The sequence below is a fragment of the Hypanus sabinus genome, chromosome 1 (assembly GCF_030144855.1).
Source record: "Hypanus sabinus isolate sHypSab1 chromosome 1, sHypSab1.hap1, whole genome shotgun sequence".
NCBI lineage: Eukaryota > Metazoa > Chordata > Chondrichthyes > Myliobatiformes > Dasyatidae > Hypanus > Hypanus sabinus.
In genome coordinates this window covers 77,455,613-77,473,179 of record NC_082706.1, presented here as the reverse complement: position 1 = coordinate 77,473,179, position 17,567 = coordinate 77,455,613, and the positions used below count along the sequence as shown (strand labels likewise).

General features: G+C 40.8%; 1 protein-coding gene across 1 annotated transcript in view; it reads left to right on the top strand.

The window, feature by feature from the left end:
* The window catches only part of itga9 (integrin, alpha 9), a 410,365-nt gene that overhangs the window by 340,835 nt on the left and 51,963 nt on the right, over positions 1 to 17,567 (top strand). Inside the window, exons 24-26 of the mRNA XM_059971083.1 lie at positions 5,797 to 5,919; positions 6,918 to 7,037; positions 12,077 to 12,178. Of these exons, the coding sequence (XP_059827066.1) occupies positions 5,797 to 5,919; positions 6,918 to 7,037; positions 12,077 to 12,178 (345 nt within the window). The remainder of the gene's footprint in view (positions 1 to 5,796; positions 5,920 to 6,917; positions 7,038 to 12,076; positions 12,179 to 17,567) is intronic.

The window sequence follows — 17,567 nt, the reverse complement described above, 5'->3', positions numbered from 1 at the left end:
TGCAAAGTAATTGTTGCATCATTCTTGAAGTGTAGAGCCCAGGACTGGACACAGTCACCAGGCCTGGCTCATCTACAGTTTTATAAGGGCTCACCATGACTTCTCTATGCTTTCATTTAGAAAGCTTAGGATCAATAGTTGAACAGTCTAACACAATGTCTGTGACAGCCATGTTGCCAATTCGGACTGCATATCTTCCTGCACGTGATCTGTGGTATATCACTCTATTGCCTGTCTATTCATGTGTCTGTCTCTTAAACATTGTAATCATATCTCCACTAATTACCTCACATTGTTTCCAAGTATCTATCACTTTCTATGTAAAATAAGGCTCACTTTGAGTATGGTGAACAGTTCTGGGCCTCTCATCTTAGAAAAAATGTGCTGGCATTGGAGAGGGTCCAGAGGAGGTTCACAAGGATGATTTCAGGAATGAAAGGGTTATCACATGAGGAACATTTGATGGCTCTGGATCTGTACTCGCTGGAATTCAGAAGGATGAGGGGAGATCTCATTGAAACCTTTTGAATGTTGAAAGGCCTAGACAGAGTAGATGTGGAAAGGATGCTTCCCATGATGGGAGAGTCTAGGACAAGACGGCACAGCTGCAGGATAGAGGGGTGCCCTTTCAAAATAGGGATGTGGAGAAACTTCTTTAGCCAAAGGGTGGTGAATTTGTGGAATTCGTTGCCGTATGCAGCTGTGGAGTTCAGGTCATTGGGTACATTTAAATCAGAAATTGATAGGTTCTTGATTAAACATGGCATCATAGGTTATGGGGAGAAGGCCGGGAACTAGGGTTGAGGTGGAGAAAAAGAAGGATTAGCCATGATTGAATGGTGAAGCAGACTCAATGGGCCAAATGGCCTTATTCTGCTCCCATGTCTTATGGTCTAAAACTTGCCTCATAAATCTCCTTTGAGCTGTCCCCCTCTCACCCCAAAGCTATGCTCTCTAATATGTGAAATTCCAATTCTGAGATTCTTGGCTGAGTGTCTCATAATTTTATATAATTCTATCAAGTCACCTCTCAGCCTCCTACATTCCAGAGAAAAAACGATCTAAGCTTGTTTAATCTCTTCTTATGGCTAATACTCTCCAATCCAGGCAACATCCTGGTGAACTTCTTGTGAACCCTTGCCCAATTCCTTATATCCACCCTGTGATATGGGGATCAGAACAATATTGCAAATGTGTACTCACTGAAGTTTTATAGACCTGCAACATGACCTTGTGACTTCTATAGTCAATGCCCCAGCCAGTGAAGGCAAGCATGTTGTGTGTCCTCTTCAGCACTTGTGTTGAGTCTACTTGTATTGCCACTCCCTGTGCCCAGGGAATTATGAACGAGCCCCAAGATAGCTCTGTACATCATATTCCAAATTTTCTTACATTACAGAAAGATATCATTACCAGGTCTCAAGCATTGGCCTCACTTATTACCCTGTAACATACTTGTTCTCACATGCCCATTAACTACCCCACAATTCTCCAGCCCTCTTGGCATGATTTACAATAGTCAGCTAACCAACCAGAATGTGTCAAAGAGAGAGGTTGTGGGAATTCCGCACAAAATTGAACATAGAATCTGCAGGGGTGGGTCAATGTGGCAACAACCCTATCCCTTATGCATTTTTAACTGTTTTCTCACCATCAATGCAAATATACTCCTAGATTTGTATGTTTTCTGACTTAATATATTATTGTCTCTTCTTATTTGTCCAACCAAAATATGAGCACTGCATGTTTTTCAGCATTAAATTTCATCTGCCACAAATCTGCCCATTTTACTAGCCTGTCTCAGCATCTTTTCAGTACACTCCCCATAGTACAGTACGATTCCAAATTCAGAAAACATACCCAGAAGACCCAAGTTTGTATCGTACATATATCAGTGATTTTAGTACTCATCCAAAGATACCTCCAGACTGAAAACCTTATACCGAATTAAAGTAAAATACCCTTTCATCAATGCGCTCTTTACGCTTATTCAGCCAATTTTCTATCCGTGGTCCAAAAAGCCCCTTCCATACCCTTTAGTCCTGAAGTCAAACCCATTGTGTGGTTCTATACTTCCATGAGGACATTTCCCTTTTAGTCTCTGATTACTTCTCCACCTAGAATTTTTTAAAAATTCACTGTCATTGAGTGTTTACAATTAAAAGCATGAGATTCTGCAGATGCAGGAAATCCAGAATAATACACACAATATACATCTGACAGCCCCCACTCCCACATTGTAATCCTAAAAGTTATGTTCTCTCACATGCCCATCTAATTCTTTTCTAGTTATCTAAGAAGGGAGTAATTTACAATAACTAATTAACCTACCAGCGTATCTTGGGAATGGGGTGGAAACTGTGAAGCCCACCCAATCACAGAGAGAGTGTAATTTCCATCCCCACAGATAATGATACCAGTTCTGGCTGACCTAATGTTTTATAAAGGCTCTTCATGACTCCTCCACTTTTACTGTTCTATGCATTTATTTTGAAAGTGTAGGATCGATATGTGAACACAGAGCAGTGTAGTACAGGAACAGGCCCTTCAGACCAAAATATCCCTGCCAATTCAGACTGCACATCTTCCTGCCCATGGGCAGTCAGTTCCCTGTCTCTTAAGCATTGCTATCATATCTCCTTCCACTACCTCCCTATCACTCAATGTAAAATGAAACTTGCCTCATAAATCTCATTTAATCTTTCCCCCCTCCCACCCTGAAGTTATATATTGACAATTCCACTCTTGAGAGTCTGACTTTCTCTGCCTCTGTCTTCAACATTGTAGAGAAACACAATCCAAGTTTGTTCAATCTCTTCCTTTGCCATTACTCTCCAAGCTGATCAACATTCTGGTGAATTACTTCTGAACCCTTGCCAAAGCCTCTGATTCCTTCCTATGATACAGGGAATAGAACAGCACATTCCATCCACAACTTTATCCTTTGTGCTTTTCAAACTATTGAACTATCTGCTCTTCCAACTTCACTAAACTATGTAAATATTCAGCCAGATTTGAATGTTTCTTGATTTGTGTCCTCCAGTTTGTCTGACCAAAATATGAGCACTGCATGTTTTTCAGCATTTAATTTCATTTGCCACCAATCTGCCCATTTTACCAGACTGTCTCAGTATCTTTTCAGTACAGTACATTTCCAAATTCAGGAAACATACCCAGAACACCCAAGTTGGCATCATACATATATCAGGGATTATAGTACTCACCCCAAGATACCTCCAGACTGAAAAGAAATTATTTTCTTACATGGAAAATCTAAACTAAAGTACACTTTTATTAATACACACAAAACACTGGAGGAATAAAAAGGTGGAGGGAGAGGAAGAAGGAGCAGCTAGAATGTGATAGGTGAAGCTAGGTGGGTGGAATGATAAAGGGCTAGAGAAGAAGGAATGTGATAGGAAAGGAAAGTGGACCATGGGAGAAAGGGGGGAAAGACGGGCACCAGTGGGAGATGATAGACAGGTGAGGAGCAGAGGTAAGAGCCAGAGTAGGGAATAATAGAAGAGGGAAGGGGGAGGGAACTTTTAAAAACAGTTTTATTTATTAAATTAATTTGTTTAATTGAAGACATGCCCTTTCTATGGTCTTTGAGGACCTTTCCTTTTTAGTTTCTGAATAATTCTTCTTCTACAAACTTTTTTGTTCACAATTATTGGCCATTCACAATTAAAACTATTTAAAACTATTTAACTCAGGATTAATTTTATTAATTATGCAAATAATCATATCTTGTTTATATTTTAACAGTCCTTATTTAATACATGTATACAAATAGTTATTTTTACAAAAATGCTCATTTGCAAGTCAACTTTTTGAGGCTTAATGAAGTTCCATTTTGTGATTGATCTTTTTAACATTGGTATAAAGACCCAATTCAGTTGAGTTATGCACTAGATCGTAGGTTGCAGTAGGACATTGACAGCATGCAGAGCTGGACTGAGAAGTAGCAGATGCTGTTCAGTCTGGAAAAATGTGAAGTGATTCATTTTGCAAGATTGAGCTTGAAGACAGAATTCAGAGTAAATGGCAGGATTCTTGGCAGTGTGAAGGACAGAGGGATCTTGTGGTCCGTGTCCATCTTTCAAAGTTGCCGCACAAATTGATAAGGTGTATAGTGTGTTGGTGTTCATTAGTCAGGGGATTGAGCTTAAGAGCCACGAGGTAATGTTGCCACTTTTTTTAGCCTCACTCAGTTTAGCCTCACTTCGAAGATTGTGAAATGTTCTGGTTGCCTCATTATAGGAAAGATGTAAAAACGTTAGACAGGTAGGGAGAAGATTTATCAGGATGCTGCCTAGATTAGAAAGCATATCTTACAAGGGAAGTTTAAGCAAGCCAGGACTTTTCTCTTTAGAGAGAAGGAGCATAAGAGGTGACTTGATATGGATGTACAAGATGATAAGAGACATAGACTGAACAAATTGCCAGAGACTTTTTCCCAGAGCAGAAATGGCTCACTCAAGGGTAGAAAAGTACAGGGAGGATGTATAAGGAAGGTGTTTTTTTTTTCACATAGAGTGACAGGTGCATGTTCCATGCCAGTAATAGATGTAGATATATCAGGGACATTTAAGAGACACTTAAATAACAACATGGATCAAAGAAAAATGGTGGGAGGGGAGGATTAGATTTACCTTTGAGTAGGTTGGCACAACATCATGGGGTAAAGGGCCTGTACTGTGCTAATTAGCCTATGTTCTGTGTAGAGCTTTTGATTTAACACAGCAACTTCTTGTACCACTTTTTCACAAGATGTAAGTGAGATAATGTCAACTGATGTTCGCTGTTCAAGTGGAATTCTATAGAAAAGGAGGCCTATAGGATTCACTCACTTTTTATTTAAAAATTGACATTTTTAATTTCACTGAGATTTAATGACTTGCACTAAGTTTAGCATGAGTCTAGAGAGAGTAGTTAAAGAGTGTGGGTCAGGAGCCGATGGTTGGAGTCCAGGTCAGAGTACCCTGCTGTTCAATGCCAGTGATTCCCGTGGATGGATGTTGGATCGCCTGGCACTAGGGACGAAGATCAGTGGCCAATGACCAAAGTTTGTGGGCCCCATCAACAAGTGCCAGTGAACCCCCAGGTTGGCAGGTCCTGGGGTTGGAGGTCCATGCAGGCAGGAGGCACGAGGGACAGTTCGTCAAGTCCTGGGGCCAAGGCCTATATGAGTTTGAAAGTTGAAGCTCAGGTGTCAGAGTCCCATGATTGGCAAGTTCTGGGGGTGATACCCAGAGGTCGAACCTCTTGAGTTGGCATGTCCGGAGCTCTGTGAGTCTGGGACAGGGACTGAAGGTTGGAGGTCCAATGTCTTTGAGAGTCTGCAGCCAAGGACTGGCAGTCGGAAGTGACCGGTCCTGGGGTTGGAGGCCTGTCTATGTGTGTGAGTGAGAGGGTGTTTTGCTTTTGATGTTTTGTTGTTGTTGCTTATGTTCTGCTGAACATGACAGGCACGTTATGTTGGAATAGGTTGTTCACACAAATGATGCATTCGCTGTGTGTTTCGATGTACATGTGATAAATAACTGAATCGGATTCTGAATCTCCATGTGAGTGTAGTCTTTGGGGCAGCTGGTTTTTAAAGCCATGTGCAGGTGTTCTAGTCATGATTGCTAAGCATCCTGTAAGTCTGGGAGCTGCAATTGTTTAGGTTCAATCGGGGAGCATCACGAGAGCTTCCCTTTCAGGTATATAGTGACTCCTCTTTAGCAGGACAACTTGTGCTTAGAAATTGTCTAATGCTGACTAAGCCTGTCTCTGTTTTTTTTTGTAAAGGTTGGTCAGGGAGGCAATTGCACCTACCGCCAGAGCATTCAACCTTGCTTCATACCTCAAGATAAAGAGAATATCTTCCACACAATCTTTGCCTTCTTCACCAAGTCCGGCAGGAAAGTGCTGGTGAGTTTGGGCTATTTGGAACCAAAGTGGGATATTGGCTGTGTGTTTAGTAAATGCTGTGCAGGATAATAAGCTCTTTATAGACCAGCAGTGTCTGAGGAATGAACCTCAGGGTAAGTTATAAACCAGTGAGCATTGTATTTGATTCCTTTATTGAGAGGTGAACATGGTTGTGTGCAAAATTAAATAAGTAATATTTGAGCATTGTGTGGCCACAATTGTTAATTCCCAAATGTAAAATAAGACTCCATGCTAAAGTAGAGAGTAAAAATAAGTATAACCAAACCAAAAGCTGATGTCGAGCCGCAGGAGGAGACTGAAGGGCTGAACTGCCTGAAGTACTGTTCAGTAACCAGAAAGAAGATTAAGAAGAGAATCTGAGAGTTTCAGATCAAGATAGTCATAAAAAAAATGGAGGAATTAAAGTTCCCTGTTCAGGATAGTGGCGTTCCCCTGACCTTTTTTCTGTAGGTAGGTTTGGAACATACTGTTAGAGCATCCCAAATTAGTATCTGCAGTGTGCTGCATTCTTGCAAATGGTGGGTGACAGGCAGTTCATTCAATTTTATCCTTTCTCTGAATTTAAAGATGCAGTTGTGATGGGCTGATTGAGCCATTTCAAAATGGCAGGTACGAGATATAACACATGAACATAAGGTTGAATATTGTTTATTCAACACAAGTTTCAAGCCAAATTGAAGTTCTGAAATCCACTATCTGCGGATTTGCTCTTGTTTGTGTTCTGAAATCCCATTGTTCACTTGTGGATCTTGTGTTACTCAAGTCCTGAAATTCTGCTGCTTTGTTCACAATGTAAATTATTCTGAACCTATAACATAAACTTATGGGTCAAGAGTGGACACAAGGAATCCCAATATGCAAAAGGCTTGATTTGGATCTTCTAGTTGTAATGTTTCAAGCAAACAAATGAGACTTGGGCAGTTGTGTTATGTGATTAGTTCGTTAACCTGAATAATGTTGCTTACTGATATTTTTAGGATTGCGATAGACCTGGCCGACCTTGTTTGATCATCGACTGTGAATTATTTTCTGTAGCAAAGGAAGAAACCAGAAACATTTATGTCCACTTGCTACTGAATACTGAGATATTGAAAAAGGTGAGAAAATGTTTACACAAATTACAGTTTTGTCCATAGTCGCAGAAACTGTCCTGAGCATCAAGAACCCATTTACACTAATATAACTTAATTCCATTTTTATTCTCATGTTCTCATTAACTCCCTGCCTCTACGCTGGGAAAGGTGTGGTTAATTTACCACCTCACACGTACCTGAGGTGTGGGAGGGAACTGGAGCACTGAAGGAACCTGGGAGAACCTGTCACTACCAGTGCAGTCAGCACTCAAGTCAGAATTGGACCTGGCCAAACTCTACCAACTTTGCCAGTATGCTGCACAGAAGCTGAATAAGAAATTCACTAAGTCCCTCCACTACAAAGACTTCTGGTGTAGGTTGTATTTTTCTTTGCATCCATTCCAGACCATTGATTTTCATTTCATAAGTACGGAGGACTCTAGACATAATCAGGGAGAAAAGTAAAATATAAGGAATTGACCATCAATATAAACTTGTTAAAAACAATATTGTTTTACTAAGCTGATTGAGTTTCCATATCCTACTGTTATAATTTTATTAAATGCTTCAGTTTAGCTTTCACCTTGAACATCTCGATTAGGTTTATGAAGCATGATCTCCTCACAAAGCCTAAAGACAAGACACGCCATAAAGATTTCAGCAAGTCAGACAACATCAGGAATGGAAGGGGGCACTTTATTTATTTATTTAAAACGCTATTTCTCTTTCTGCAGATACTACTCAACCTGCTGAGAATTTCTGTCATTTTCTGTGAAAAAAGATAGACTGCTGCTGCTGACAAAAAGGAACATGGCCCATAAAAAATATTTTCATGCAGCAGCAACTGATCTGCTAGAGGTATTCAGCAGGTCAAGCAGTGTCTGTGTGGGAAGGAGGAATTGTCACCGTTTTAGGTTGAAGCCCAGATTCAGTCCTGATGTAGTGTTTCAACCTGAAATAGTCACAATCCTTCAACTTCCTACCCCATGCTCCCCAACCACAGACTCTGCTCGGCCCGCTGAGTTCCTCTAGCAGATTTTTTCTCGCTCCAGATTCCAGTATCAGTGGTCTTTTGTGTCTCTATTCTCATGCAGTGAACAGTCACGTTCTTAAATTCACTGTTTAAAGAGGCGATAGAAACAGTTCCCACTTCCAAAAAAGAATTAGATAAATATTTAGTTTAGAAAACAAATTTACAGGGCTCTGAGGAAAGAGCTGGAGATTGGGATTTGCAGGGTTGTTTTACAGAAAGTTAGTCCAGACACAATTGGCTATAAGACTTTGCTTTGTGGCCACTGTGCGCAAGCAAGTCACATGGTTGTACAATTTATACATGCTTTGATAATAAAAAACCTTGAAGAACTCCTTTGCTGTAAAAGCTCACTACCATTATCAAGCATTATCTTTGTTTAGTTACAATTTTGGATTCGTGTTAATAAAGTTGTCGGTTTTGCCCCAACAGTTAGTCTAGGCTACATCCACACTAGACTGGATAATTTTGAAAATGCCAGTTTCGCGTAAAAACAATAGGCGTCCATACTATGCGTTTTAAAAAATATCTCTATCCATGTTGAAACGGAGATTTTGGCGAATCTCCTCCTGCGCATGCGCAGGACACATCCACCGAAAACAAGCAACATGTTTGGTGTCGAATCTCGCAGTAAAAGTGCGCGTTTGTGTAGTTACAGACTATAAAAACTTAAAACGACGGACAGCTGTTGGCTTTCGCACAGGAGAACTTAAAAGTAAAAAAAAACAAATACTGGAGCGTACGAAGGCAACGGACAGGGAGTTCATGGACAGTATGACCCGGCTGACAACGAACATTGAAAAACTGACTAACTTTGTTGCATTAATAAAGCACCTTGTTAAATGGGTAAAACATGTCTGCATCAGTGTTATCTTGTATTTCCATACAATGTTACATTAGGCTGTACACATCTATTGTCAGAGAAGTTCTTGCATAAATAGGTAAACCACTTTCATACGAGCAAGGACAGAAAACAGGGCAAAGTGAGTATACTTATTTATTCAGTAAGTTATGGGTCAAAGTATTTGGTGAGTACATTTCTAACTCTTCTGGCGTCAGTTTCGTTGTAGTCTGTTCTGAAATTGTTAGGTTGCGTTCAAGAAAACAATGAAATAGCACGCTGCCGTCTGACAGCGTTTCCAGAAGTCTCCAGTTACCCCATCTACATTGATCCAGCCAACCCAGCGTCTCAAAAATACACAATTTGCAGAGCGTTTCTGAAAAACTTTGGTTTTGGGGGATGAAAATGCCGTTTTAGTGTGGACGAAGGGTTAAAACGAAGAGAAAAGGCTTTGGTTATGAATTTATCTGGTGTAGTGTGGATGTAGCCTTAACCTGATATTCAGATATGAAGCAGTGCATTTCCAATGTAAATTCTGTCTTCTGCCTCAGCAGCTTAAATGGCCTGTTTTAGTATAATAATGAACTTAAACTCATATCACCTGGGGCTATGCAAAGCTGCTCATCTGGCTGGACTGGAATCAAAGTTTGGCCCCAAAGCCCAAGAAAAGCATGCTTGCATACAACAGAGGAAACTTGTGGAATTGCAACAGCTAACCTGTGCTCCCATCATTGTGATTATTCATTTTTGACATGGACACTATATTTAAATTGGATAACTAACTTCTGATCCTGAGAATGTTGCCAAAATTAAGTGCCAAAGTTTCAGAATCAGATTCAAAAAAAGTTCAAAGTAAATGTATTATCAAAGTACATTTATAGTATGTCACCATATACAACCCTGAGATTCATTTTCTTATGGGCATTCACAGTAAATACAAGAAACACAGTGGAGTCAATGAAAGACCACCCCAACAGGTCAAACAAACTGTATAACCATAAACAATTTCAGCACGGAAACAGGCCATCTCGGCCCTTCTAGTCTGTGCCGACACTTACACTCACCTAGACCCACTGGCCCGCACTCAGCCCATAACCCTCCATTCCTTTCCTGTCCATATACCTCTCCAATTTTAGTTTAAATGACAAAATGTAAAAATTCAAAATAATAATAATAATTAAGTAATAAAAATCAAGAAATTGAGATGAAAAGTTTTTGCAAGTGAGTCCATAGGTTATGGGAACAGTTCAGTGATAGGTCAAGTGAAATTGAACAACGTCTGGTTCAAGACCCTGATGGCTGAGGGGAAATAACCATTCCTGAACCTGGTGGTATGGGTCCTGAAGCTCTTGTACTTTCTTGTGATGACAGCAGCAAGAAGAGAACATGGCCTGGGAGGCGGGTGTCCTTGATGATGGATGCAACACCGCTCCTTGCAGACTCAGAATCAGTTTTATTATCGCTGGCATATGTTGAGAAATTTGTTGTTTTGCGGCAATAATACATTGTAATACATAAAAAGAACTATAAATTACAATAAGATATATATGTGTGTGTGTGTACATATATATATAGTTAAATAAGTAGTGCTAAAAGAGAGCAAAAAATGAAAAATGTATGTAGGGCTCATGGGTTTATTGTCCATTCAGAACACTGATGACAGTGGGAGGAAGGTCTTCCTAAAGCGTTGAGTGTGTGTCCTTCTCCTCGATGGTAGCAATAAGAAAGGAAAAAATACTATACCACTCTGATCAGTGATACCTTTGAGTTTTTACTGAAATCTTTATTCACTTGTTATACACCAGTTCTGTTAAACTTTACATTCAGTGGCCACTCTATTAGGTACCTCCTGAGTTTATGTTCATGGTCTTGGGCTGCTGTAGCCCATTCACTTCAAGGTTCAAAGTGTTGTGCATTCAGAGATAGTCTTTTGCACACTACTGGTGTAACATGGTTATTTGAGTTACTGTCTCCTTCCTGTCAGCTTGAACGAGTCTGGCCATTCTCCTCTCAAAAACCAGATGTTTTTACCCACACAACTGCTGCTTAATGGGTATTTTTGCTTCTTGCACCATTCTCTGTAAATGCTAGAGACTGGTGTGCTTGAAAATCCCAAGAGATCGGTAGTTTTTGAGATAATCAAACCACCGCTTCTGGCACCAACAATCATTCCGCAGTCAAAGTCATTAGTTTACATTTCTTCCCCGTTTTGATGCTTGGTCTGAACAACAACTGAACCTCTTGACCATGTCTGCATGCTTTTATACATTGAATTGCAGCCATACGATCAGCTGATTTTATATTTGCATTAACACAGTAGATATCTGCATTTCCACAACTGTAGAAATCGCAAGCAGTTTCAAACTCCTGGGAATGCATATCCCACACAACCTCTCATGGTCCCAGAACACATGCTATACAGTTAAAGAAGCTCACCAATGCCTCTGCTTTCTGAGGAGGCTGAAGAGAGCTGGACTTTGCATAGCATACTTGCGTCACTCTACAAATATGCAGGAGACCATCCTAACAAGTTGCATCACTCCTGCTGTGGACAGGAAGGCTATACAATAGGTAATCAAAACTGACCCATGCATCTCTGGCACCAGCCTATCAGCCATCAAGGACAAAGTGCAGAAAGGTGCCAGAAAAGGGCTAGTAACATCATGAAAGGTCCAATCCACCTTGCTCATGGACTGTTTCTCCCACTCCCATCCGGGAGGAGGCCACGTAGCATCCTCATCAGGACCACCAGACTCAAAAACAATTAATCTCCCAGTAAAGCTGATAAACACCTCCACCCATTAACTCCACCACTGCTTTTTTATTTCCCATCGGTCACCTTATGTACAGCCTAGCATTACTTTATGGACGTACAATGTATATAACCTATCCAGTGTATTTATTGTGTGTTTTATTATTATTGTTGTTGTTGTGTTCTTTATCTTTTATGAGTTTTTTTATGCTGTATTGGATCTGGAGTAACTATTATTTTGTTCTCCTTACACTTGTGTATAGGAAATGACATTAAATAATTCTGAAAGCTGGTGTGCTGGTGAACTTAATAAAGTGACCACTGCGTGTAGATGGTGGGTGGTTACAGTGTTAAAGATTTTGTCAGGTATTGCCCTAGGCATTGACCACAAGTTTAAAAGTTGTCATCATTGTAATATTCGTCTCCATTTCCATTTGTAGGACAGTGCCTCAGTTATTCAGTTTGTAACCAGGGCAAAAGGAATGGTCTCAGAAGACAGAAGAATAGTGGAGGTGGCAGGTGGACTTCCTGAAGATGCAACAGTGAGTAGCACTTAATAGACTTATCAAATCCTGGAAGATTAATGACATTGAGTATGGTTATTTAATCCAACATGTCTCTGGCAGTCAAAAATTAGGTGATTTGTCTAATCCCACTTCCAGAACTAGGTTCTCTGCTCTTCAAATCCACATCCAAGTGAAGTTGGGGTTTCTGCTCTTACCACTAACTCAGGCAAAGGTTTCCACACCCCTGTTGTTCATGGTTTGAAAACTTTTATATATTTGCCCTCGGTCAGTTTGGTTCTTGGTTTTTGTCCTTTACAAAGTAAAGTAAGTCTTTCCTGTTTAAGGCTCCTTGTAATTTTATACACCTCGTTTAGGACTCTCCTCAGTGTGTGTTCCAAAGAAAACAACATTTAAGTTATCCAATGTTTTCTCACAGCTGAAGTTTTCAGTCTTTAGCATTTATGCAGCTCAGCACCAATGATTCTGTCTTTGATTCTGTATTCATTCTTGTTTGTTCATGTCCTTTGAAGTATGTTTAAATATGATATTAAAGACATAGCAGGCAGGAAATTCTTTTCCAGTGGAGATCACTTGTGCTCTGCATAACTGACTTTTTATGAAAAGCACTCAGCTCCTTCTGGGTGCTCACTTGTTCAAGTTGAAACTGCATCCTCTGAGCATAGGATCGGGCTCAGGTGAATAGCGTCGTACGGATTTTCGAATATAAGCTGTAATTGCAGCAGGTAGCTGAGGACTGATTCAGCATGAAATAGAGAAAAACGGATTTACACAGTAAATTTACAGAGCACTATAGCAGAGAAACAGGCCCTTCGTGCCAAACTGTTATTCTGTCTAGTCCCATTTACCCGCACCTGGGCCATGGCCCTCCATACTCCTCCCATTCATTTATCAACTCACACTTCTCTTAAATGCTGCAATCGAACACGCATCCTCCACTTCCCATTGGCAGCTCATACCACCCTTTGAGTGAAGATGTTCCCTCTCAGATCCCCCGTAAATATTCTCCTTTCACCCTTAACCAATGACCTATAGTTCTAGTGTCACCCAAACTCAGTAGAAAATAGCGGGAGAATCCAAAGGTCGAACTCCTTGAAGTTGTATACTCCCAGAATTGTGTGTTGCTTAGTGCTGTTTCCATCTACCCCTGGTAGCCGTCAGTGTTTTTGCAGTCACCTGTCCAGTTTCCCCTCCCCAACATTATGCAAGTGTCGATGGGTGTTCAGTCCTTTTCTACCACCACTTAGCCACCACTACTGTTTCATCCAGGTCAGGAATTCTTTTTACTCCTGCTCCAGCCCTTCTTGATCCCCCACTGTCTCCATCTCAGGGGCTGTCACAACATTTCAGAATTATTTATCAGCAAGGCATAGTAAGCCACAGATACAGTATTGATAACTAGTATTAGTACTTAATGTTCAGCACAGACATGCTGGGACAAAAGGCCTACGTCTGGGCTGTATGACTCCTTGGCTCTGTTTTCTAAATTATCTATAGCAGGCTAACAAATCTGCTTTCCGTGCTTTCTTAAGTAGTGGGGCAGCGCTGTGGTGCAATTTGTAGAGCTACTATCTTCAAACGCGACTGACCTCAAGTGCTGTTTGTGTGGAGTTCACCTGTTCTTGACCACGTGGGTTTTCTCCCGAGTGCTCTGGTTTCCTCCTAAATAGAACTCAGAGCAGTACAGCACAGGAAAAGGCACTTAGATCTAATCAATTAAACTAGTACACCCTATCCTGGTTATACGCGTCTTCAGACAATGCGGATTCACGGTTATGCGTTAAACCTATTTCTACCAACTTCTCCAAAATGTGTCCAAAATTCACAGTTATGCAAGACTGTTGGGATGAGAGGCACTGCTTTCCCGCCAATTCAAGTCCTGTGCGCATGCCTCAAAGTCTCACTCCATCCAGTCTCGTATTGGTTTTGGCACCGTGTGGATATGTGATCTTGCACTCTTAAACTTTTGTTGTAATTACCTACGGTGCACTGACTTTGTACTTGAAATATTTAACTACGCCTCCTAAGCATCCTATGTCAAGTCCTGGGCCATCAGCCAAGCGGCAGAGAACTGCTTTAACACTTGAAAAAAGTTGGAAATTATAAACAGGTCAGCGTCAGGTGAAGGTAACACAATTCTGGGACGCTACTTTGGCCTAAGTGAGTCCACGATCAGAAATGTAAAGAAAAATGCTGAGAAAATAAAAAGTGCAGCGATTGATTCATCATGTCTTCAAAGATTGTTACAAAGTGCATAACCTGATCATGACAAAAATGGAGAAAATGTTGAGTTTGTACATTGAGCATGAAACAAAGGAAAAAGCAACACTCAGTTCTGATCATCTTCATGTGAAAGCTTTGGAAATTTATGCTCGCCTTTGTTCAGAGGGTAGTGAGGATGTGTTAAGTGATATTATTATCTTTAATGCAAGTAGGGGATGGTTTTCTAAGTTTGTTCAGCGTCAGAGGCTTCACAACTTAGCTGTGTGTGGTGAGCAAGCTAGTGCCAACCACGAAGGCTGTTGAACACTATCTTGTGCAGTTGCGGACTATGATAGCTGAGTTAGACATTAAACCAAAGCAGGTTTTTAATGCAGACAAGACAGGGCTTTTTTGGAAGCATATGCTGAAACGCACTTATATAAGTAAGGATGAAAAGATTGAGTTAACTTTCTATGATTTATTATGTTGAATATTACCTTAAATTGATGAAATATAATATGAATGTTGCCTGGTGGTACTGCTTTCGTGTTGTATTGGTATCAAAATGTGAATAAATTACAGATCAAACATATCTAGGAAGCCCTCCAGAACCCATCCCTATTTCCTCCATTTAAATAATTATTCACATTGTTTGTTTTCCATACTATGCGTTGACTGCGAGGAATATATCCCCCACACATAACTAGGATAGGGAGTAATTAAATAACTCATTAAACTAATCCCTTCTGCCAACATAATGTCTATAGCCCTCTCATTCTCTGCACATTAATGTGCCTATTTAACGCCTCTATCATAATTATGTCCACCAGCATTCCTGGCATCCACCACTCTTGAGTCTGAAGAAAACTTGCTACACGTATCTCCTTTCGGTTTACCCTCTCTCACTTTAAATGCATTCCTTCTGATACTTGACGTTTTCAACCTTGAGAAAAAGATATCAGCTGACTACCTATTGATGATCCTCATGATCTTAAAAACCTGTATAAGATATCCCTTCTGTCTCGCTGCCTCAGAGAAAACAATCCAAGCTTGTCCAACCTCTCACTGGTGGCATCCTGGTAAGCCACTTCTGCACTCTCAAAAAACTGTACATCATTCTTGTAATGGGACTACCAGAACTGTATGCAATACTCCAGATGTAGCCTAACTATAATGTTATGAAGCTGCAACATAACTTCTTAGTTTTGAACACAGTGTGTTAACTAATAAGGCAAGTATGCTTTACACCTCCTACTTTACCTGCCAATCAACTTGTGCAGCCACTTTCAGGGATCTATAGACGTGGACCATTATATTGTCTGTACATCAGCACTGTTAATGGTCATGCCATAAACAGTGTACCGTCCCTTTACATTAAAGTGCAACACCTTACATTTGGCTGCATTAAACTCTATCTGCGATTCTCCTCTCATATCTGTAGCTGATCTATATCCAGCTTCCACACTATTCATACCACTAATCTTGGTATGTTCTGCAAACTTCTGAACTGATATTTTCATCCAAACCATTTTTATATATATATATAGATATAGATATATTACGAACAGCATAGATTCCTGCAGAACATCATGAGTCAAAGACCTCGAACCAGCACATATCCCATCAACCACTATCCTTTGTCTTTTCTGGGCAAGCCAATTGTGAATCCAAACAACCCAACTCACCATGGATTCAGTGCACTTAAATGTTCTGGATAAATCTTGAAGAATTCAATCAAGTTAGTGAGACAAATCTTGCCCCACGTAAAGCCATGCCAACTGTCCCTAATTAAGCCATGGTTTAAAAGATTCTGTCTAATGGCTTTTCTACAACTGATGTGAGATTCATGGGTCTATAACTTCCAGGATTATCCCTGTTTTCTTTCTTAAATAATGGAACGGCTTTAGCAATTTGGCATTCCTCCCAAGATCTCGTCTGCTGCTGGAGAGGACCTAAAAATCTTGATCGAGTCCACATCAATCTTATGACTTACCTCTCTTGTTAGTCTGGTCCAAACTGGCCCAGGGGATATATCCACCTTTATCACAGATTAGCAAACACCACATTGATTTCCCTATGCTTCACATCCTGTTCCTTGATGCCAATTACTCAATTAGGACCTATCCCACATCCTCTTCCACCAAATAGATCTTCCCTTCTTTATTTTTGAGTGGCTGAACCCAGTCCCTAGTTATCCCCTTGCTAATCCCAGAGTTGTACAGGTTGATAGGCTAGTTAACTCCGTTGTGTAGATAGAAACATAGAAAACCTACTGCACAATACAGGCCCCTCAACCCACAAAGCTGTGCCGAACATGTCCTTACCATAGAAATGACCTAGGATTACCCATAGGCCTCTATTTTTCTAAGCTCCATGTACCTGTCCACAAGCCTCTTAAAAGACCCTATCATATCCACCTCCATCACCGTTGCTGGCAGCGCATTCCACGCACTCACCACTCTGCGTAAAAAAACTTAACCCTGACAACTCCTCCGTACCTATTTCCAAGCACCTTAAAACTATGCCCTCTCAGCTAGCCATTTCAGCCCTGGGAAAAAGCCTCTGACTATCCACACAATCAGTACCTCTCATCATCTTATACACCTCTATCAGGTCAGTCCTCATCCTCTGTTGCGTTAAAGAGAAAAGGTGGAGTTCACTCAACCTATTTTCATAAGGCATGCTCCCCAATCCAGGCAACATCCTTGTAAATCTCCTCTGCACCCTTTCTATGATTTCCCCATTCTTCCTATAGTGAGGCAACCAGAACTGAGACCAGCACTCCAAGTAGGGTCTGATTGGGGTCCTATATAGCTGCAACATTACCTCTCAGCTCCTAAACTCAATCCCATGGTTGATGAAGACCAATGCACCGTATGTGCTCTTAACCACAGAGTCAATCTGCGCAGCAGCTTTGAGCGTCCTATGGACTCGAACCCCAAGAACCCTCGGATCCTCCACACTGCCAAGAGTCTTACCATTAATACTATATTCTCCCATCATATTTGACCTCCCAAAATGAACCACCTCACACTTATTTGGATTGAACTCCATCTGCCACTTCTCAGCTCAGTTTTGCATCCTGTCAATATCCCACTGTAACCTTTGACAGCTCTCCACACCATCCACAACACCCCAACTTTTTGTGTCATCAGCAAATTTACTAACCCATCCCTCCAATTCCTCATCCAGGTCATTTATAAAA